General features: G+C 39.8%; 1 protein-coding gene across 1 annotated transcript; it reads right to left on the bottom strand.

Annotated features, from left to right (window-relative positions):
* Positions 1-14,016: 14,016 nt before the first annotated feature.
* CCKAR (cholecystokinin A receptor) lies at positions 14,017-22,648 on the bottom strand. The gene is made up of 5 exons (XM_007058094.2): positions 22,314-22,648; positions 21,405-21,656; positions 18,567-18,828; positions 16,497-16,624; positions 14,017-15,839 (listed from the first exon to the last, which is right to left on the bottom strand). The coding sequence occupies exons 1-5, from the start codon at positions 22,432-22,434 to the stop codon at positions 15,313-15,315; spliced, it is 1,290 nt and encodes a 429-aa protein (XP_007058156.1). The 5' UTR covers positions 22,435-22,648; the 3' UTR covers positions 14,017-15,312.
* Between the last annotated feature and the right edge of the window lie 1,348 nt (positions 22,649-23,996).

Here is a 23,996-nt window from a genome sequence, read left to right as displayed (position 1 = left end):
TTGCAGGTATAAGCCCTAATTTGAATTTGTCATTTCAGATTCAAAAGCAGGGGGAGAGAAACTAAATGATTATATCTGAATCTGTGAAGTTAAAAATTCCAGAATGAATACCACTTACCACTCTTAGGGAGCGGGGGAAAGAGAGACTTTTGGAGAAGGTAAGATGCAGAAACAGATACAAATCCTTCACTCACAACTTTCCATTTGGAAAGAGATGTTTTATTTGTTGTTTTTGAAACTTTCCCGATTGTGAAATCACGAACCCATTCTTTTGAATTCCAGTTACTTTTTATTCCCTCTCTTCTTTATTTATTACATGCTGACAATGCACTTTTGATCTCTATGAAACAAAAGACAGTCCTTGCCTGAAGTCTATAGTATTGCAAATCTCCAATGTTCAAAAATCATGAGCCAGGCCCCAAAAGAGTCATGATGATGAAAAATAAGTTGGTTTATTTTTATTTGCTTTTTAGTTTTTAGGCTTCGCCCCGGTCACATTTTCAAGCTTTTCCCTGCAGCTGCGTGCTCGCAACTTTTTTTAAAAAGTAAAAGCTGAGATTCCTTTGGAACAGGAGCCTGGGGCATTAAGTAAAGTATCAACTATTGCAAGACTCATGATCAAATTACGAGAGTTGGCAACACCGTGTTTCCAATCTAATGTCCTGATCTTGCACGTTATGTACATGCCTAACTTTAAACAGGTGAGTAATCCCATTGATTTCAGCGGTACTATTAATGGTATTAAAATTGAAGCATGTGTAGGAGTTTGCAAGACTGGGTCGAACAAGTGCTATACAGAGGAAGTCCAGAGAAGTTTCTTCTTCAGTTATTGAAATTTAATTAACCTCCTTCTTTTGGGCACTATGGAAGAAATGAGTTTTTAGAAGGGACTTGACTGAGGAGAGAAATGGTTCTGTTGTGAATTTATTCCTACTGTGGGTATGGAGCCTCTCCAGAATGATAGCGGTAGATTTACTGACTCCATTCACTGCAGAGTAATACAAAGTTGGTGGAGCTCAGGGTTCCTGTTGCAAGTAACTGATTTTACAGTAGTTTTGTTCTGAAAACATTTTTGGAAGCCTTAGAAAAGAGTATCCATCTTGCTAACAAACCTCAGTTGCAATGGAAATCCAGACATGGCAGTAAGGCAGGGTTGAGACTTTCTGACCAAAAAAGGCACAGGAAGTAAGTAAAACAGTAATTGTTTTAGTTAGGTAAACTTGCTGAAACTAGAGTTCTGTTTCTATGCAGGAAGGCCCTTGAGTCATATATGGTAAGATTAAACATTTCGCCTTATTTAATGTACTGTATATGGAAAAGGAGAGAAATCCAAATAAGAGATGCCTTGAGTTATTATACGCTAAATACAATGAGTAACTTTAGAGGCAAGAGACAGAGTAAAGAAAATGTAAGGCTGCTATGAAATATCTAATGTATAAAATAGGTAGGCAAGCAGCTACTTAGTTGTATTAAAAAGCAGGTGTTTCCAAATGAGCAGGTGAAGAAATGTATCATTTACTAGCCTGATACTTTCTTCAAAAACCCACCCGACTTTTATCTGAGATAATGGGTCTCACAGGTGGAGAGAATCTCACAGATGCTGAAAGGTCTTGAAAAAGCACACACACAAATATGCCTCTCCATTGAGGACAAGGACAAATGTCAGCAATTAAGAACAATTTTTGGCTCAGACTGAAGTAAAACAGTCTTTTTTGAGCCAATAAGCAGATGGAAGCAAATACTGGAGTTCTTCATTTTCTTTTCTATGGTGAGAGATGAGACAAAATTGTTCAAGATTAATTCAGAGTAATTGCAGGTATATTACATAGTCACTCAGTGCCTATGTCTAGCCACATAGTGTAGTTAAAGGCAGAGGCTGCAACTTTGTTAAAACCTTTAACCAACTGGGACTGTTCCTTTGTAAAGTACCCAGCAGGGCTGTTCCTGTGCAGATTTCAACTGGGCATCAATGGCCACAGGTTGTACAATGTCCTCTCTACACCCTCAGGCCTGCCCAGAGTCCCAACCTGCTCCCCTCCTCGGTGCAGGAGGTAGGAGAGGTGAAGGGAGTTCCATGCTATGCGAGACATGAAGACATATCCACTCACCAGGCAATGTGGTGCTCAGAGAGTGGCCCACTGGGTTACAGAGACCTCACCTAAGGCCCCTTTTAATCCACGAATTGCACTGGAACCTGTCAAGGTTGCAAGAGTGTAATTTAAGTGCCCCAAACCAGACCTCAGAGATGCTCGATGGAAGGTGAAAAAACCCTCTCAGCAATTTTGCCAAGTGGGAAAAAATCCCTTTTAGATTCCAAATAAAGTTTGGCATATAAAAATAAGTAGAAGCCACATGCACCCTTCCACCTGCCCCAGCAAGTGAGAGCCAATCAGCCAGTCCGTAATGGCTCCACTATACAATGGCAGTGGATTAGGTCAGGCTCTCTTATCGGGCAGCCATGTGGGAAGTCCCCATTGCCAGGGGAGGGAGAAAGGGAAGGAAGAATAACACCATTCCCTTACGTTCATGCTGCAGGGATGGGGAACCAGGAAGCACATAGGCAAACCTGCCCCAGCACTCCTGCTTGGATCTCTACCTTCCTCCCAAAACAAGGGTATGTGTGGAAGGGGGTGTTCCCATTGCCTCCCAACGTATCAAAGTTGCACCCCTGCTATCTAAGTGAATACTGTCTCCAGAGGCAACTCTCAGCAGGTGAGCATCTGTTGAGACAGAAAGAGAAACTGCTCTGTTTGACTAGGGGCTTAGGCCTTGTCTACATTATCCCATATAGCTATACCAGCAAACCCTAATTCGTTCAGGGAGCTGGTATAAATTATACTGGCAACACAATTCTTTTGCCAGATTAAGCTGAGTCTACCTTCTGAATGCATCCACATAGCTCTGCACTTTTTCAAAATAACCGCCCAGCATCCTTGGTAGACATCCCAGGATGCAATGTTCTGCCACTAGGCTCTATGCACGGTGGGTTGCCTACCTGAACCTGCTAGAATTCTGGGATTTGAGGTATAACTAAACTCCTTCCATAATTCCTCTCCTGGCATCCCACAATTCATCTGTGTTTTGCAAGTCAGTGCCATTTTCTAAGTGCTGTCAGGTGCTGAGAAAACACTGCTGAGTGCTGCAATCCGGACCATCATTTAATATGGACAGGCTGCTCCATATACCTGGGGAGTCACTGAGCCAGATGACTTTGGATGAGTTGTGAGACAGCCCTGGCAATGCCACAGCAATGTCAAGATGAGAAGAGTGAAACCATGTAGTTATTTCTCCAGGGTGCATTCCTGGACTAGCTTCACTCGGTGTAGTGCGACTGCTAGAAACACACACTAGAAATGACCGGGAGGACAGGCTAATGCTGCAGCCGTGGGACGATCAGCAGTGAGAGCAGAACTTCAGGCTGGCACAGGCCACTTTCCTCACGATCTGTACAGAGCTCACTTCACAGCCGCAGCTGCAGAACACCTACATGAGAGTTCCCTTCAGTATGAAGAAATCATGTGGCCATTGCTATCTGGAAGCGCCCCGTTCCTGATTGCTGCCAGTCAGTAGCTAACCCGTGTGGTGTAGGTAGGGGTAGATCAGCTGTTGGGGCTGTTCTCACGGATATGTGCACTGCTACTGTCAGCATGCTACTGGGCCAGGTCATAAAGCCAGGCAATGCACAGGTGGGCATTGATGGGCTTGCATGGTTGGGTTTCGCTAATTGTACTGAGGCTATCGATGGGACCAGTGTGCCTATTCTTTGCTCCTCATCCCAGGCCCTCAGAGTACATTAACAGAAAGGGGTATTTCTCCATGGTGCTGCAAGGGCTGGTTGATCACCATGCAAGGTTCATCAACATTAATGTGGGGTGGTTTGGAAAGGTCTGTGATGCCAGGATCTTTAAAAACCCTGATCTCTTTACTGCAATGAGAAAGGGAACTTTTGCTCCCAAGACCGCTACACATGTTAATGGTCTTGCAACTCCTGACATCCTGGGAGACACAATTCATCCTCTCCTTCCCTGGCTTATGAATCCTTTTACTGCATACTTGGACAGGAGAAAGGCGCTCTTCATGCCCTGAGCAGCTGCAGAATGTCAGTGGAATGTGTGTTAACAATGTCTGCCTCACGTGATAGGTGCTGTGAGAGCAAGGGGGGGAGATCCTCTCCCATGGCTGGGAGTTAGAGGTGGAGAGACTTTGTGGGTGTTATGACCAGCAAGATAGGGTGCCTCTACAAACTAAGTGCCCCAAGCAGTCAGGGAAGCAGGGTCAGGGATGTGTTGTGCTGCTACTTTGAGGCCAGAGTGCAGAGGACAGAAAATGAATATGCTGTAACCAAGGAAATGTGCTTATGTAAACATTGTATGATTTATTGGTGCTCCTGGGGGCAGGGAGCTGAACCTCAACGAAATTTCTCAGCCAAGTTTTTTGTGATAAAAGCCTCTCTGCTGAAATGCACTGGGGAAAGGTCAGCAAGCAGCTCCTCCCATGTCCTCTTTTGCTTCACTTGGAGATTTTTCAGATGCTCAGTCCATCAGGGTCGTGGCATTTCAGATGCTAGGGGAAGAGAAAAACAACACAAGTAGGTATTGTCCCAAGAGTGGTCTCAATGTCAACAATGATGAAAAGATGCTTTCTTTTTCTCAATTTTGGAATGCCATTGCTATCAGTTCTTCCCAGAATGCAGTGGGCTCAGAGATAGTAAGGTTTTTCTCCACCTTATTTCCCCTTTCTATAGGCCGCTTGTACCAATGCTGGCTGGAGGTGGGAGACGTAACCTGAGCAGGATAGCGGCTGCATGTTCATCTCTGTCCTGTATTGGAGGATGTTACCCTTGGGTGTGTCCCCATGCCTCAGAGAAGGGCCTTGGTCAAAAAGGCAAGGGGCAAACTAGGAGGATATGCAGCACTGCTGTTTACCAGGGTGGTGTCCCCTACAGCTGGTGCAGGTGTGGAAGGGGAAACACCACCCATCTTGGCAGCCTAGCAATGTGTATGCTAAAATAGAGCACTATTTTTTTTGCCTTAAATTATTTTATAATTCCTGTAGATCAGCACAAAGTGCATTACAAAATATAGACTTTTGCAACAATTGGTTTGAACCCAAGAAGGTCTGATTAAACATAACCACGAATGCTGTATAATCGCTGTAGACAGCACAGCCATCAGTCAGGCTCTCAATGTGCAGCCTTGTCTTTCTCAATCTTCCAGTGTATCCAGGCTGGGATCAATTCTTTCTCAATACCGTATTAAACACCCAAACTTAATTTCTTCCTGCTAGTTAATAAAATGCTCGTCTGCCGCTGCTCATCTCCTGCCATTACTAGTGTGACCATCTCCTCTCTGGCCTCCCTGATTCCCACATTGATCCAAACCAGGCTGTCCACAATGCAGCAGCTGAAAGGATCTTCTCTAGCCACAGTTCAGACCATGTTGTAGTTTCCTCTTTCAGTCAGTCTCCTGGTTCTTTCTTGTCTGCTACAGAAAGTTTAAACTTCTCATGCTCACCTGCAAGGTCCTGCACAATTGTACCCTCATCTATATCTCACTGCCTTCCACGCTGCCCCAGGGAACTGCCTTTAATCCCTGTGCACCGAGCCCCACGCTTTCCTCCTTCATAGCCCTCCTAAAGACTCACATTCTCCACCAGGCTCAGAAATGGTAATCCCTCTGCCATCCCCTTTCCAATTTCTCATAATAAGGAAGGGAGAAAAATCTCAAAGTCAATATTTTCCTCTGGGTTTCCCAGTGCATCTTGTCTGATCTGTGTCCATTTTTCTCTTGCTCCTTGTCTTTATTGGTGACTCGTACGGCACTGAGGGCATTGTCAGTTCTTACAAAAGAATAATGTATTAGTGGGCCAGAGGAATCAAAATGTGTTTGGCTGCTAGTGAAGCAGATGACAGCATCTTAACCAAGTCTCTGAATCTTTTGAGCGTCATCCACTCCAGAATTTTTTTTTAACCACACTGAAGGAAGGAAGGCGAATAATACCAGGCAATTCATAGTTAAGGTTGACATTCTCTCCTGGATTGAGTTGTTTTGTTTCAAGCCCCTTGACACTATTTAAACAGTTTTATGTATTTAATAAACACAAGGGTACTGAGAAATGTTCCCTGGAGCCCATCTCTCACTTGTGTCATCTCACTAAAACCATAACTATAAAATTGGCCAGAACTTTCTCTCTGCAAAAAGCAAAAGCTGTCTCATGGTTGAAAATATTCCCCCTACTTGCTCCTCTGCTTAAGAAGGGCTTATTTTTGTGAATTTCATCAGTTTGATCGCGTCTTGATCTTGAAATAAAGCGCGCTCTTTCTGCAAGAGGCAGCACAGCTTCAGAAAAGAGCCTTGTACTGTGATCTTGTCTGATCTCATTAGATAAACAGGTTTGGGCTGGGTTAGTCCTTCGAAGGGAAACTTTCAAAAACTGTAGGTGATGCTGGAAGTGGCGCTGGTTATCCAGTGTGTTGCCTCTGAGCCTGTTCTGATCTAGTCCCCCTGTATAATACCAGAGGGCACTGTGCTGCTGAAGTGACCCTCTTCAGGTGAGAGATGAACCTGAGCACTTGGGATCATTAAAGATCCAATTACAGTTACAAAAATGTAATATGCCTGGTCTGGTGACCAAAATCCACCCCGGGTATTGCCTTCTGCTTATCCTAATTACCCTGCAGTGCCAAATACATACAATATCCTTCACTTCCTGTCACTGACCAGGCCTCTTATCAATTGTTAAACATGTCTTACACTAAGGAACTCAGGGCTGTCATCTTTGGGGTGTTTTGCTATGAGAGAAATCTAAGCAGCATGAACAGGCCCCCATCCTCTCCTGTGTTTTAAATTCTGCTCATTTTATTGATTTGCATGCTTGTGTTTGAATACCTATATGACTACCACATTCGCAGGAACCAGACTGGAACTTCTGCACTGTTTTAAATCAAACCCCCCAAAAATAACATTTCTCCATTTCTGTTCAGGGTTTGTTTTTTATTTTAATAACTGCTGAATGAGCAGGAAATCAATTAAAGTCAGTATTTACTCAGCAGGAGAGGATTTCCCCCCTGATGTTTGCTACCTGCTGGCTATAATGAGTATGTCTTGCTGTTGTGTCTCGGTGCAGAATGGACAGCTGATACTTCACTAGATCAAAATTAGTGCTTTTGGGCACGGCCGGAAGTTGAAACCGAAGGAAATTGTTGATGCAGTAATTGATCTCCAGAGACCACAATAAGTCCTCCTAGCAGGGATCCTTTGCCATTAGCCAGACAAGGTAGCAGCTTTACAATCCAGGAATATTTCCTTTAAATTGTTTTCTTCCAGTTGGAGCCCTGTGCACCTTAACAACATGGAACAAAACAAGCATCATTTTAGTGATGCGTCCTGTTTGCCAACAGTTTACACAGAGACATTCTAACGCATTCAAAACACACAGCAACTTGCGGAGACTGTTAAGCGAAAAGGCACACCGGGATTGTGTAAATAATATAAAGAGCCAAGTCTGTCCAAGCAATGTAAATATTGCATGGAGGGAAGTGAGTGGGAAGGGTATGTAAGGCCGCTGAACTTAGATGCATGTTTGCAGTAAAGTGAAGTATGATTGGGGTGGCTAGAGTCATGTTTAAATGGTATCCCAAGATGCTTTGCACAGTTAATATATTTCAGCTCTTTCTATGGTGTCTATCATACTGTACCATACTATATTCAAGAGGAGAGTGCAGCCTTTGCTTTGCATGTAATCCTGCACCCAGGCAACTACCTTCACCTTTTCTGCCTCCCCCAAGGACAGGTTCTGTTTTCTTCAAGAGTGTCAGAAATTTATATCTCCAGGATTAGTCAAAACCCAGTTGGGTTGAGATTAAATCAAAATAACTATTTATTGAAATTCTATGGAATAGAGAGAAAATAAATAAAGTTCTTAAATATTAAACAGATGATGAACTCTGGTAAATCTTAGTTTGGATAGGAAAGACTGACTTATGGGAAATGGATACCTCATGAAATAGTTGGCATAGAATCATCTTTTTATCTCTCTCAGCCCTTTTGAAAACAGTATGTCTCCACCCTGGTAATGGAAACAGACTCGGCCACCCAACTTTATCATGTGGGGGAACTTCTGGTGTCCACCCTTTAAAATATGAAAAAAAAATTGGGGAGGATTCAGAGAAGAACTACAAGACTGTTTAATTGTCTGGAAAATACATCTTACCAGGAGAGATCTAAAAGTTAGTTATTCTCTAGTTCAACTGCAAGTTATTAGCCTTGATGCAAAAATCACTGAGTAAAATGCTGTGTGCTGTATTATGCAGGAGGTCATGCATGATCCTTTCTTGTCCGTTTAAAAACTATGAATGAGGCCTTCAGTTCTCTCCCGAATCCCAAAAATTCTAGCAAAAAATGAAGAGCAAAGACTCTCCCTCTCTCTCTCGTTTGTAGCAAACATTATGAGAGGTGTGTGTGTAAGGGGGAAGAGTGGGAGGCTAGACTGTGTTTGTAAATGTTTGTTATATTTATTAACTCTTCTGCAGTGTCCATTGCTGCAGGATCTTGGCATTGTAACAGTGTGAACCACCACAACATAGGTTTCAGAGGGGTAGCCGTGTTAGTCTGTATCAGCAAAAACAACTAGGAGTCTTTGTGGCATCTTAGAGACTAACAAATGTATTTGGGCATAAGCGTTCGTGGGCTAGAGCCCACTTCATCCGATGTATGGAGTGGAAAATACAGGAGCAGGTATAAATACATGAAAAGATGTGAGTTGCCTTACCAAGTGTGAGGTCAGTCTAACGAGACAATCCAATCGACAGCAGGATACCAAGGGAGAAAAAATAACTTTTGAAGTGGTAATGAGAGTGGCCCATTTCAGACAGTTGACAAGAAGGTGATAGTAACAGTAGGGGGAAATTAGTATTGGGGAATATGATGGCACTGTGTGCTAGCCACCAAACCTGGGTTTGAGAACCTATTGGAGACATTAATTTCAACCTTGTGGGGGCACTTGGCTGAAAATATCCTGCTGGGTTTCTTGGACAAAAATGTTACAGACACCATCAGTGAGCACAGTCCAGCAGCTCTTGATCCCTGTGCCAGCATCACTCACATAACGGGGCTAAACCATTCAGGTCTTTACAGATTTTAGGATAGGCAACACATTGAACTGCACTCAAAAATATATGGTATTGTATGCTCTGCCCTGGCTAAATGGTGAAATAAACTCTTAGCAACCTATCCCACTTAGGAAGTGAGCGACTGCATCCTGCATTAGTTACAGCTTCAGAATCTCTTTAAAGGTAGCTCCAAATAAAGCCCATTGTAATAGTCTAGACATAAAGCAGTGGGGTATGTGTGTGCAGGGGGATTATGAGAAGATTTTGTGCAGGGTTTTGTGTATATAGGGGAATTATTATGAGAGAGGATTTGGGGGTGTGCGCTCAGGGAATATAAGAGGAAATAATGTGAGAGTTCATGCATGTGGGATTATGAGAAGTGATTGTGGAAGGTGCAATTATAAGAAGATTCTGCACAGGTAGTGGAATTAGGAGAGGATAATGTAGATCAGGGTAGTGTTGGAGCAGGAGAGAAGACAGACCTAAGAGGGGGAGAGGAAGCAAGAGAGAGTGATAGGTGAAAGGAAAACAAAGCTGGCAGGAGGGAGGGAGGGAAAGGAGGGCAGTGAGAGCAGAAGGGAGATGATAGAGCCTGGCAGTCAGTGGGAAAGAGGAATAGGAGCCCTCTCAAATCCAGGGAAGGGGAACATTAGGGTCTAGAGCAGTGATACTCAGACCTCAGTGGTTCAGGAGCCAAATTAGCAATCAACATTACCCAAAAGAGCCACAATAGTGTGAATTAATTGTTTCATTTACTATAGTACTATAAAAAGAACAGGAGTACTTGTGGCACCTTAGAGACTAACAAATTTATTAGAGCATAAGCTTTCATGGGCTACAGCCCACTTCATCGGATGCATAGAATTTTCATACACATTGTAAGGAGAGTGGTCACTTTGGATAAGCTATTACCAGCAGGAGAGTGAGTGGGGGTGGGGGGGGAAGAAAACCTGGATTTGTGCTGGAAATGGCCCAACTTGATTATCATACACATTGTAAAGAGAGTGGTCACTTTGGATGGGCTATTACCAGCAGGAGAGTGAGTTTGTGTGGGGGGGGGCGGAGGGTGAGAAAACCTGGATTTGTGCTGGAAAGGGCCCAACTTGATTATCATACACATTGTAAGGAGAGTGATCACTTTAGATAAGCTATTACCAGCAGGAGAGTGGGGTGGGAGGAGGTATTGTTTCATGGTCTCTGTGTATATACTGTCTTCTGCAGTTTCCACAGTATGCATCCGATGAAGTGAGCTATAGCTCACGAAAGCTTATGCTCAAATAAATTGGTTAGTCTCTAAGGTGCCACAAGTACTCCTTTTCTTTTTGCGAATACAGACTAACACGGCTGTTACTCTGAAACCTGTCATACAGAGAAGGTGGAAGTTCCCTTACAAACTGTAAGAGGCTAATTAATTAAGATGAGCTATTATCAGCAGGAGAAAAAAACGTTTGTAGTGCTAATCAAGATGGCCCATTTAGACAGTTGACAAGAAGGTGTGAGGATACTTAACATAGGGAAATAGATTCAATATGTGTAATGACCCAGCCACTCCCAGCCTCTATTCAAACCCAAGTTAATGGTATCTAGTTTGCATATTAGTTCAAGCTCAGCAGTTTCTCGTTGGGTTGAGTTAATATGCAAACTAGATACCATTAATGTTTTTTTCTCCTGCTGATAATAGCTCATCCTAATTAATTAGCCTCTTACAGTTTGTATGGCAACTTCCAACTTCTGTATGTGTGTGTGTGTGTATATATATATATATATATCTTCTTACTATATGTTCCATTCTATGCATCCGATGAAGTGGGCTGTAGCCCACGAAAGCTTATGCTCTAATAAATTTGTTAGTCTCTAAGAAAAGGAGTACTTGTGGCATCCTTGTACATCCGATGTAGCTCACGAAAGCTTATGCTCAAATAAATTTATTAGTCTCTAAGGTGCCACAAGTACTCCTTTTCTTTTTGCGAATACAGACTAACACGGCTGCTACTCTGAAACCTGTCATTATAGTACTATAGTACATATTCATATTTAAACAGTATGATGGGAAATATGTAGTGTGTTTATGTGTGTGTATATATATATATCTCATAATATAATTAATAATATAATATATATTATTCTAACAGCAAAATGACTGACCAAGTATTATTATTTTATCAATTACAATTGGTTAATAACATAGTAAAAGCATCCTGATTGGTTACTAGCGTAGACTGGTTAATAATTAAATCCCACCGCTTTTTAATATCGTGCTGCAAAGAGCCGCAGGAGATCTCGAGTCTCAGTCTGAGTATCACTGGTCTAGAGAAAAAAATGAGGTTCCTCAGGTGAGAGGAAGTTACGAGAGGTGTGGAAAAGGGACAGAAAGTAACAGGGAATAAGAAAAATAAATGAGAGAGAAAACACCAGGAAGCAAGTGGGAGACGGGAGGAGAGAAACAAAGGTGAAAAGAAAATTAAGAGAGTGCAAGAAAACTTACACTAAATCTAAAATGTAAAGTTTATGTATTCATTATTCTGTACATTTTTGGCTGCATCCGAAAGAGCTTTATCTACTAACTGTAGTAGTAGATTTTTAGGAGGTGGGTCCCCTGCAACTGTCCAAAAAGATGTCAAAATAATAAGACTCAATTTGTTCCTTTTTTAAAATATCATTTTATTCAGCCCATATTTACTCTCTAACAAGTCACATCTCCACTAATAACAACGGGGTCTGAATGGAAGGTGTTGGGGAAGGATTGCATTGACTGTGGTGAGGGATCCTGCTGTATCATCCTGCCAGGAATATCTTTTATCCGTTAGTGATTTTTGGTTTGCCTTTGGGACACACAAGATCATGCCAGATGGCATGTGTGGTGTAACAACAAAAAACTCCAAGCCCGGGGGGGAAATCCCTGAGGCTTTATCAGCCAGGAGATTGGGAAGGAGAGGGCAACACAATGGGCAGCTAATAGATACATAGATGTATCCCTAGATATAGCTTAATTTAAGGCTAATTAGATTCAGGCACAGGCACTCGTGTAATGGTGTCACTGAGATTTCATGGAAGGATAAGCTCCTATTTTAAAAAAGCAAATACATGCACATGCTGAGCGAATACATGATTTTTTTGATTCCATGGCAGAACCACAAAAATCGGGGGGGGAGGGGGAAGGAGAGGGGGGAAATGGTTAGGGTTGATCTGAAAGTGAAATTTTTCACTTTTTCTCACTGAAACAAAAAATTGTTTCGGGTTGAACACCACATTTCAACCCAATATGATTTATCTTTCTTTTTTTTTTCCTTTTGTTATGTTTGTCATGTGTGTTTACGCTTTTTAAATGTGTTGCAATAAATCTATCTAAATTTTCAAACAAAATGTCACAAAAACAAAAAGTCAAAACTCTTTGTTTCAAAAATGTTGAAATGATTTTTTTAAAACGGTTTTCATTTTTTTATTCAGTCTAAATTATTTGCTGAATTCAGCCTGAGTTTGTGAATAGTTTTGTGACCATGAAATACATTTTTCAGTGAATAAACAGTTTGCTGATTTTTTTTCCCTAGCTTTAGCTCCAGACAGAAATAGGCACATTTCACTCCCATTCCCTGATTGCTCCTTATTCCTTGACTGTAGCCATCCCACCACTACCATGCCTTATGCCTTGGTATATTTCCTCTGATTCTTTCTTTTTGTCCCCTCCGCCCACTACCTCATTCCTACCTCATCTCCTCCCTCCACTGATGTGCAGTCACAACAATCAGAGGCTCCCTACGTACATGTTCTGGCCACTAGTGCTGCAAGCCACATGGGCCCAATGATCAAAATAAGCCTTTTTTTTTTTGTTACATCACACTTTTCATCTGTAGACCTGAAACTAGCACAGCGCCCCGCCCCCCCTCCCCCGCAAAAAAATAAGCATTATGCCAAGTAAATCAGTGTGGTGGGATGGTGTGCATGCAAGTCAACATATTCTGACTGTACCAGAAAAATTACATTATAAGAGGAATATTTTCTTACATTAGACATAGAATTCCAAACTACATCTTGTGTCTAAACTGAATATAGTCAGGAATATTCACGTCAATTATAAAAATGTGATTTCTTTACATAAACATCTATAAACTACACTTTATAATTGATTTAAACATCTGAAGGATACAGAATCATATTGACTTTACGAGACATTAAAAAGACACTGTCAAGTATGTTTTTAAATAGAAAATTATTTGATTTTTTTGCTGTGTCTATGGAATGAAATATATTTCCAACTTGAAATTATTAATTTTTCCCTACTCACTGTGCTTTCCAATTTCAAAAAAAATTGTTTCTCTACCCAGTGGATACAGGAGCTAAAATTAACATGGCTGGTTTTGTTTAACAATTTCAACTTGCTGCATCGCTATAAATTATACAGTTCCCTACACACCAGGCTGCGGTTTATCCTCCACCCTTACTTAGATAAAACTTTCATAATTAATTCAATAGGAGTTATGCCTGATAAGGACAGAGGGTCAGATCAATTTCAAGAATGTTAGCACAAGTGCAGGAAGAGTGCGACTTCAATTTAAAATCTATCTGGAAGAGGTCCAATTTTAAGATTAAAAACCTTGACAGTGCTTGCCTTTAACATCCACATCTACTTTCCATTTACTACCAAAGTCTAATTTCTATCTAATACCAATTTTTAAAAATTACATTTTCTAAACTAGAAGATAGAAGAATCTTCAACAAGAAGCATTCACAAAACAAAATAAAATGCAGTATAAACTATGTAAGACTGACTGTCCTGTTCTGGAGAGCTATGTGTATTGTCTGAATACCCAAGCTCACCCAAACATTGAACAATTAAGAGGAGATTGGATTCCTTACATAACAAAACACAGATGAAGTACACAATTCGTAACTCTTTCTAGTCTATGCCGTGTTTATACACTTATATGTATATCAGGAGAGAGAAATCCTTCCATCGTCTACACATAAATCCATAGACATTTTTGACGTCATGCCCAATCCTTCAGTCCTTGCTTTTTATTGTTGTTTACTTCCTTTGTCCATTTAACCATTTCTACTTTCGTGTGTGGGCAATACCACAGTGTGATTGTGGATATGCTGTAAAAGTTGTTGTTGCAACAATTTACGTTTAATATCTCAGGCCTGATTTTTCCAAAGGACTTCACCCCAGTATCCTTTTCGTATATGCAAAGTTGTGTGTGCTAACACCTCTGTGTGCACTTTTCCATCACTCGCACCTGTGTGTGCTGGTAATAGCATCTCTACACACTCAACTGGGCTGGTGTTAAACTCTGTCACTTGCATGCATGGGTGCGGAAAAGTGTGTGCACCAGTATATGCATGTGCACAGAAGAAAGTCAGGCCTTTCGACATTCCGCTTGCTATTTAAAGCTAAAATATGTAAAACTGTCAGAATACTTATAACACTTCAAAAGCTGACATAGGCTGCTGTCTGGAAGAAGTGTATTTCATCTGCCTTTAAAGTTGCTAGCCTTTATTTCCCTGGTTAACTTTAAAAAAAAAATTGAAATAAATCTAGTTTAAAAGTGTCCTGGACCCATTGCTTTCGATCAATAGCCCTTCCTTTTCTCCAGGAATATCCTCTTTTTAACTGACCATTAAACCAAGAATTTCAAAGGGTGGTAGCTCAGCTAAAATAAGGATGATAAAGTTCTATGAAAATAGCCAATATATTTTGATTTCATGGAATTGGTATTTAACCATAAAATATAAAAATAGAAATTTGTAATCAGGACTGATAAGGAACCCCAATCTATCAGTGTCTTGGAAATATCAAGAGATACTCTGAGCGATATCTAAAAACTGCAATTTTGCATGAAAAGAGTGAGCCAAACTTCCGGTGGAAAGGACACCTTCAAGTTATAGCATATGTTTACAGGAGGCTTTAGTACAAATGCACCATGCTGGAGGGCTGGTTTCAAAATCCTTTACCTCCACAGAGTCTAAAAGCTCCAGTCTCTTTTTAGAAATGGAGGTGACACAAAGCACAGACCCTAGCAGTGTCCCTGGCCCATACAATTCCCCCGGTATTTCCTACCAGCTAATTGCTTAACTGTGGTGTTTTCATCTCTTCAGAACTAAGTCATGTTATAAATCAAACCTTAGTCGCCTTTCCAAGACGAGACAAGAAGATAAGAGTTTGAATTTCTCTTGGTCATGTATAACCTTTCCTTTTCTATAGCAGTTCATGGGGGAGCAGACACACTCATGTGTGTGTAAGAATACCTGGAGAGAGATGCCCCTGTGGTCTTCCCCTCTTCCTCATCTCCAATCTCTCCTCTTACTACTGGAGGCTTCTGCTTGGGACAGCAGGTGAAAGTGGCCAAAAAGCCCATGCGGAAGCGCTTGTTCATGAAGCAGTAGATGATGGGGTTCACACAGGCAGAAGTGTAGGAGAGCAAATGAATAAAGGAGATAGGAGCTCCTGAGAGAAGTTGGTCTGCTGATGTGGTGTCAAATGCACGCCAGGCATTTACACTGAAGATGGGAGTCCAGCAAAGGAAAAACAAAATCACAATCACCATCAGCATGCGGATGACAAGCTTCTTGGCCATCAAGTTGGCAGTTGAGCTGTTGCTTCTGACCCTGTCTATTTTGGTGCTGCTGGTGGCAGAAAGCTGTTGCAGTGGCATTTTTCTCTTCTTTTTGGTTTTCTGCAGGTAGCATCCATCTCCATCCTCATATTTGTTGCTACTGGTGCTGGCTTTCCTTTCTGTATGTACAAATCAGCAGCACTCACATAAATATGTAACACAGAACATTTCTGAATAGTGATTCAAAATATAAACAGATTAGTGGAGTCTAAATTTTGAAGTAAACAAAATCCTTCATGGATGATGAGCAACTAGTGGTAAAAACTGTCATTCCAATTCTAAAGTGAATTTTGATTCAGTCATTTTTGTGACCATCTGGTGTTCCCTTTCTATGAACATCTAAATGTCTCTACTACTGTGAAAACTGGCAAAAAAGGAACATTAAGATTGAATGCTCAAATTTCTGCTGGAAGTAATTTTTGAATTGTATTTTTTAGGTTAAATTTACAATTCCTGTCACATTTCTTAATAGCCAAAATAATCTAACCTGTGACCAGAAACAATATCCATTTAGTTTATGTAACTAAAACATTGGGAATTACAAATAGCTTGTCTGAACTCTTTGCAAATAATCTGCAGATGATGGATTATTCACTGAAGAAATTTGCCAATAATTTTGGTTAACAAATACATGCAATTGTTCTGCAATCTGCTCATAGATGTTTTGTAAAAGATGAGATGTCATTTATATGATAAATTATTGACTCAGCTCTACTATTCACATCTTCAAAGATAAACTTAAAACAAAACAAAAACAAATGCAAACATGCTGTTACCTCGTGAAGATTTTCTCTGGCTGACATCAAACTTTATTCCCCTGTATAGTTCCAAAGAGATTAAGCCATATGCAATCATCATTACAATACCAGGTATAAGAAAGAGGATGAGCATCAGGAAAATGTACCTGAGGAAGCCACAAAAGAGACTGAAATTAGGGAACAGCAGAAATACAGAGAAGCAGCTGTGTATTTTTGTTTCTTTTCTAAAGATCTGGGTGAAATGTTTTTAGGGCTGATAAGAGGTACTCTATTGACAGCCCTGGAAGCTGGAATCCTCTTTTTCTCCACAGAAATAGTACAGTGCGAACAACAGCAGAGCAGGCTTCTCCACACTGTCCACCCAATGTATCTCACCCCCAGAGGCACGTGGGGCTAAAAAGATGCTTCAATCTCTGTGCCCATTCAATACCTGTCCTCTACCAAGACCAGAATCATGTCGGTGGTGGTGGTGGTGGTTTTCATGATATAAAAGCTTGTCCAGTGGGACTTCAAATGAGCAGCTACCTGTGCTTAAGTGAGATGCTGATATTAGCCATTAACTTTCAAGAGAAATTTTGGGCCCCAGTTCGTCATGTTTGCTAGGTCCCCAGCCTCTCCCATTTCACTTTATTACAGATGTTTCAGACTTGCGGGGAGGAGGGACTGATGATCTTGGGACCCTGGTACAACTGTTTCCCATTTCCTCTCCCTCATCAACCTGGATCATTACATCCATGGAGTTGGATTGTGCCCCTTCCTGCTTTCCCCTCCCGCCCCGCCACCTCGAGGAGTGTGCGCCCCGCCCCAGAGGCAGGCACTGGGAGGGAGATGCACGTTATTCCCCTGTAGCCTCATACAGATTCTGAAGGAAAGATGGTACAGTTTGGGCTCTTATTTTTCTGCTGAACGCCTTCCATAGGAGAGATTTCACTTTAAAGAAAATCCTTGAGTATTTGATTATACATTGCATATGAGTAAATATACTACATAACAAAACATAAGCAGTTTATCTAATGGTACCACACCCAGGGAAATTATTTTGCTTTAAGGTACTTTATTAACAAATCAATCATATATTTTGAGACTAAACATTTGCTCCTTGCAGGAACATTGCTGCAAATTCACTGGACTTGCTCTGGATTCACATTGGTGTAACTGAGAGCAGAATTTGGCCTTTTAGCTTTTCTCTTCATACATCCTCATTATGGCAAGTACCTTAAACTACTGAAAAGGTTAACATCAAATAAATATTTATATGCATGCACCATATTTAGGCGGTGCAAACTATAGACCTGTTCTGCCTCCCATTAAAGACAGTAGGAAAAATCTTATATCTTCCCTGCACCAACTAAAGTGCTTGGTTACAGGAAAAAGAAATATTAGGAAAGTATTAAAGAGTAAAAAATAAGCTTGCTTTAATGCAATGGTGCAGCTCCTTGATTATGTCCCTATGTTGTTTCTGTGCCGTTTATTCACTCTCCTTGAGCGTGGACATTTATTAACACTGACTGTCCCCTAAAAGCCTGCTGCCCCCTCTTCACTAATCTCTCTAGTCACTAGGTTGGTTCTGTTCTGAGGTACATTTGCTACTTCTCCAGTTTTCATGTCATCATATTTGTTCTCAGTTGAAACTGCATCAAAGAAATGCAGACAAAGAAGTGAATCAGTCCTGGAAGGGGCACAGAGATACATGTGGCTTTTAAAAAGATTAATTGTTAAAAATAAACAAATCCTCTGGATATACAAAAAATAAAACAGTCCGAGCTATACTGACAAGAAGCATCACTGCTGGAAGTCTGAGAGATGCCTTCATTTTAGTGACAGTGGCAGCTTCATAGACTACAGTTTGAGAATCACTGGCCCTTTACATATATCACCCAGATGTGAAGCAAAAGTAATAAATGTATTTAAATACAAAAAAGAGCAGCAATTAAAAATAGAAATTCTTGTGACTTTTTAAACAAGCATAAAAGAATTATAAACAGTCACTAATGGTTAATAATTGATTTTCAACAGGCTTAAGGCTACCATGTAATCCTATTTTCTGCCAGATAATTATATGTTGTTTAATAGTCAATTATATCTTACCACGACTGCTGAATGACATCACTTGGCCAAAGGAGGCGACACATGTTAGCTGTACTGTTGTTATATTTTGTAAAAGGCACAAGTTTGCTGTAAATTGGGTATGGTGACATGATGGTAAAGGAGAGACACCAGGTAGCAGCAATCACCTTCAAGGCATGAGATTTTGTCTGCCATACCCTGGACTGCAAGGGTTTGCAAATAGCACTGTATCTCTCCAAAGATATGGCAACCAGGTTGAACGTAGATACACTTACTGAAACACCTAAATATATAAAACAAAGAAATGGGTTCTTGTTTTAAAAGGCTGATGGCTCTTTGTAGATAAACTTGCTAAGTTTCCATGCACATATGCAAACAATGAAAATATAGCATTAGTCATATTTTCACAACTCATTAAGTTAACAGAGGTGGACCTGATTTACCTTTATGATGCTCCAGATTTATGCTTGTGTAACTACTGATGTGTATGAAAAAACAATTGACGTCTTTTGACTTAGTTCCATCAAAGCAGGAAGCTGTTATCAATCAAAGTGCTTTGGTCCTGATTCATCTCTGTATTACTCCAGTTTTTACACTAGTATATCTTCATGGAAACATAACCAGTGGAATCAGTGGGGTTACACTGGTGTGCATTGGGAGGAACAAAGCAGTGAATCAGGTATGATTTTAGTTTTAATTAAAAAAAGCAAGTATCTTGTTTGATTGACAACCTAACTTCCTGTTTTGATAAAATTCAGTAAAAAAAAGTTACATTTTCGTAGATTTTAGTGGAGTCACACTGGCATAAAACTGGAATAATCCAGTAGGAATCAGACCCATTTTCTATAAAAATGTTCGTTAATTTCTTTTCTTCATTGTATACAATACTTCAAACTTTCAATGATATGTGCAATTTTTTTTTTCACTGTGGACCTCTGATGTGTTTACTGTATGACTAGAAATATTCCTGATCCTTAGATTTATGTCACACAAGAATTTTATGTTATGAAATTACCTTTTCTAGGGTAAATATTTGGGGTAAAAATATAAAATATGAACATTTTTACATCCGTTTCCTTTGCAAAAATCATCTGTAGTTTACACTGATTCATATTCACAATCTTTCTACATCAAAAAATGACAGCTGAAGTGCCTGGGTGATATAATTATTTTAAGTATCTGTTCATCATTACAGTTCCTCTTTTAACCCAGATCGCTTATGGGACAATTCACCTTCTGAGTCTTAAAATACAATTAACTTTGTAATTGTAAAACTTCATATTAGAATATATTCCCTTTGTGTGTGTGTGTGTGTGCGTGTGTATATGTATACACACACATACACACAAAGGGAATATATTCTAATATGAAGTTTTACAATTTAAGTGTTACCAATTACACACACACACACACACACACGCGCGTGTGTGTGTAATGTGTGTGTATATATATATGTGTGTGTGTGTAACTGGTAACACTTAAATTGAAATATAAAAAATACAATGCTTCAGTAATTTTTATTTTTATGTCAGTAATTCATTACATGTTTAAATACAACCTTTAGTTTTATTGATTATATCTAAGCAAAGATGTTGAGTTCTCATTCCCACACTTCCAAAATATATTCTCACATTACATCATAGTTTTCAAGGGCACAGGTTAAACAGAAATTCTGAGGTTCTTGTAATTAATTGCTAAGTCTCATTTTGAGATAACATAAACTTTTCAGAATTCCCTCTTTTCTTTTTACATTTTTAAAAATTAAATCTAAAAAGTTGAGACAGTATCACTTATCAGATAATTTATAAACCAGGCAGTTCATGGATCCACTTCTCTAGTGGGAGGCAGATGAAGCCAAAGCATATTGAAAGTGGTAGTGGTCTTTTAAATATGACTCCATAAAAATAGTATCATTAGGCTCCATATTTGTCTCTCAGTGACTCCTGATCATATTCGATCAGTTAAAAAAATGAAAGGATATTTGTTCTGACAGCCCTGCAAATTCCACCTGGGATTGCAAAATCAGAATGTTTCCTTCTCATTTGTCACCAGTAGTAGAAATTCTGTGGGCCAAATTCTGCCCTTGGTAATGGTTACCCTTGTACAATCCTATTTTATTTGCCCTGTAATTAGAACAATAACGATTCTGTTGGTGATATGCAAGAAGGAATAGAAAGCAGCTCCTCTCCAGGGCTTGACCCTCCAAGGTGCTGAGCCTGATCCAGCAGAACACTTAAGGATGTGCCTAATGTAAGCGTATGCTTCAGTGTTATGTTACATGAGACTAGAGAGCTCAGCATCTTGCAGTATTATGCCCCCAGAGCTGTGCAGAGCTGTCTCTTCAGCTCTAATAAGAGTATTAACTTTTGTTATCAAGCTTATCAGATATGACTGTGCATACAGTACACAGGGAGAAGTTTTGCTGATTACAGGGGGGTGACACTTTTACTAATATCTTTTCACATAGGTGCTGGAAGTAGGAGTACTGGGGTTTGCTGCTGCACCCCCTGGCTTGAAGTGGATTCCATTATACAGGGTTTACAGTTTGGTTCGATGGCTCTCAGAACCCCCACTATAAAAATTGTCCCAGCACCCCTGTGTTCTTGTAGCACTTTAAGTAAAATTTTAATGAAAGAAAAAGGGTTTTATAGAATATGCTTTTTTCCCATCTTCATGTGACTGCCCGGGCTAATTTTGTTCCTTAGTGCTGATCTTTCCAATAAGGTGTTAATGCCCAATCAGTCCTGCTTAGCAGGTGTTGAGAGTGCTTGGCACTTTAAAGGATCTGGCCCTTGTTTAGTATCTCACAAACTTAATGGGTTATTTACTTTAGAGTAGGTATAAAATTCAGAGACTTACCCATGAAGTAGGTGGCAGTTTTACAAACAGCACTACCAAATATAAAATCCTTCAGCAGGTTGGGAATGAGGGTGAAAGGCATGCAGAAAAGGCAAAGCATTAGGTCGCTGACAGCCAGCGACAGCAAAAATATGTTAGTGACGGTCCTCATCCTTTTGTTTCTTATCAACACTATAATTACCAGTGTGTTCCCCACGACACTGAGCAAAAATATCAACGAATATAGCAGAATTCGAACTGTCTGATGTAAATCTGAAAATTGCCACAATAAAGAATCAGTTATGAAATATGAAAATCATAAAACTAATTAATTTTTATCACAGGGGTTTCATTCGTTAACCAAAAGGTGAAGACTGCTCATCATTCAAGGCAGTAGACTTGATTTTTATCTTACTTATGCAAATCTACTGAAGTCATGTCATTACACCAATGTAAAACTGGTGGAAGTTAGAAGTCCTGGGCCTGATTCTGACCTATCTGAACTGTTCTTTGAGACAGTAAGAAACATTATGACAATCTATATTATTTTAATACAAGAAAATTTTCTTTAGCAGCTACATACAGTGTTATAATTTCACGTTAGTTGCTTCCACATACTGTATTAGATCGGATAACTTTGTTGTTATATAATTATTCGAGAGCAATATAAAATTGTTTCATTAAACAATTAGCAGTACGGTTTACATTCCATTCTAACTGAGTATTACTCTCTAGATGTATTTATAATCTGGAAAAACAGGACATACAAAGTTCTTGCTGGTCTGTTTCTTATCCTAATTTAGCAACAAATGGTTATTTTCACACTGCCTCACCTACAAACCTTTGTGTACCTGTTTTTCTTGAAATATCCATGAGTTTGCCTTCAGCTGGAACTGGTGATGTCTGAAAAATCTATTTTCCTCCACATACCTTTAGCAGGATGAGGTGAGTCATCCACACAGAAAAACGTATCATTTTCCATGACAATATCACACAGGAAAGCAGAAATATTGGTTCCATTCTCAAGAAGGCTGTCATCAAATATTTCCATTCTTCAGTCTCCACAGGTTAGCTTATATGTGGTGAAGATTGATTTGCAACTATCTGCCCATTCTTTCTATGAGCAAAAATATTCCGGAATGAAGTCTGCAGTGAAAAGATGTTACAAAGGTTTTCCAAGTAATTCTTTTTTCAGCTAGCCATAAGGAATATCCAGTACAAGGAACTCTGTTCAGAATGAAAAAGATTTATTCCAGTAGCATATAAAGCAGTTGAGATGCATGAGAGAAAAGCATGAACACACACGTCTTCTCCTGTACCTTCTAGATCCGCCCCCCCCCCTTCTATTACTGGGTTAGTGTTGGGATTATAAACATACTAGATAGCGATTACAAAATTAACCCTTTGCAAGATTGTTTCAGCTCACATGTCTACAATACCTCTCTATGTGAATCTGTCATTGCCACAGATAATAAATCATGAGCAATAAATGATATAACAAATCACTCTTCCAGCTAACAATATTTAACATGGTAATAGAAAATACTTGAACAAAAGGATGCAGAAAAGAAGAAACATGGTTAGAGCTTTGTATATCTACAGTTTTATTTCTTTATATGAAAACAATTTGGTTTCTTTTAAGTTTGGAAAAAATGCAGTAACATCTCTAGGTACAACTGGAAGACTGGCTAAGTAACAGATGGAGTAATTTATCACTCAGGTTCCTGTAAAATGGGGATAATGATACTTATATTCCTTTGGAAAGCACTTTGGGATCCTCATATGGAAAGCACTATAGGGGCCTGAGCCAAAGCCCACTGAAATCATTGGGAGTCTTTCCATCCATTTCAATGGGCTTTGGATCAGGCCGTATAAAAGTGCAATATGAATATTGTTTGTTAATATAAGAAGAATCCTGTGGATTTTCTCTGAGTATGGGCTTAGACGAAAGTTTCATAAATTCCATTGCACTTGCATTATCTGTAATTAGACTACAAGATAGCAACAATGAATAAACAACATCTACTTCTGATAATGTTTTTCTCCAAACACTGTCTTCACTCTCCTATTTCCACAAAGTGTGTAAACCTAAAGCTGGGTGTAAGCCAAGGAAAAATTAATAGGCATAATTCACTACAAGAAATTACTGAATAATAATGGAATAAATTCATCCCTGCTGTTACTCCATTGAAGTCAAATTTATTTTAAAAAAGGGAGAGCACTAACAGGATTATGTCCTTCAGACCCCTTCTTTACCTAATATAACAAGATTGGAGGGCCTGGATTTATTTTCCAGCTCCTCCAACTCTGATGCACCGCCACATTTTCTGGAACATTTATGGGTTTGTGTGGGGGGGGGGAGGGGTATACAGCAACACTGCACATCAAGTCTAAATTGCTCTCACGCCTTGAAAAGGTTTATTATGATCCTTATCAATTTGTTGTACAGACTCTTGTAAATTTTCTAATCTGAGGTAAAACAGAGTCAAATTTTTGATCAATGTATATAATGTACTTAATATAACTCCATCAGAATGAAATAAACTAAGTTCAGCAGGCAACACTCCTTTCCTCTTTCCAGGAATATGTCATATATGATACAAACCTAGGAGC

Source organism: Chelonia mydas, chromosome 4 (genome assembly GCF_015237465.2).
Source record: "Chelonia mydas isolate rCheMyd1 chromosome 4, rCheMyd1.pri.v2, whole genome shotgun sequence".
Taxonomy (NCBI): domain Eukaryota; kingdom Metazoa; phylum Chordata; order Testudines; family Cheloniidae; genus Chelonia; species Chelonia mydas.
The sequence above is the reverse complement of the archived record's forward strand: the minus strand, read 5'-3'. Positions and strand labels throughout refer to the sequence as shown.

What these genes read in the sequence shown, in the direction of transcription:
- CCKAR (XM_007058094.2), bottom strand. Translation starts at nt 22,434, where the DNA reads ATGGAAATATTTGATGACAGCCTTCTTGAGAATGGAACCAATATTTCT. An exon ending in GATGTCATTCAGCAGTCGTG is followed by an intron (nt 16,625 to 18,566) that starts GTAAGATATAAT and finishes TGGCTTCCTCAG; the next exon opens with GTACATTTTCCTGATGCTCA. An exon ending in CCAGAGAAAATCTTCACGAG is followed by an intron (nt 15,840 to 16,496) that starts GTAACAGCATGT and finishes TTGTACATACAG; the next exon opens with AAAGGAAAGCCAGCACCAGT.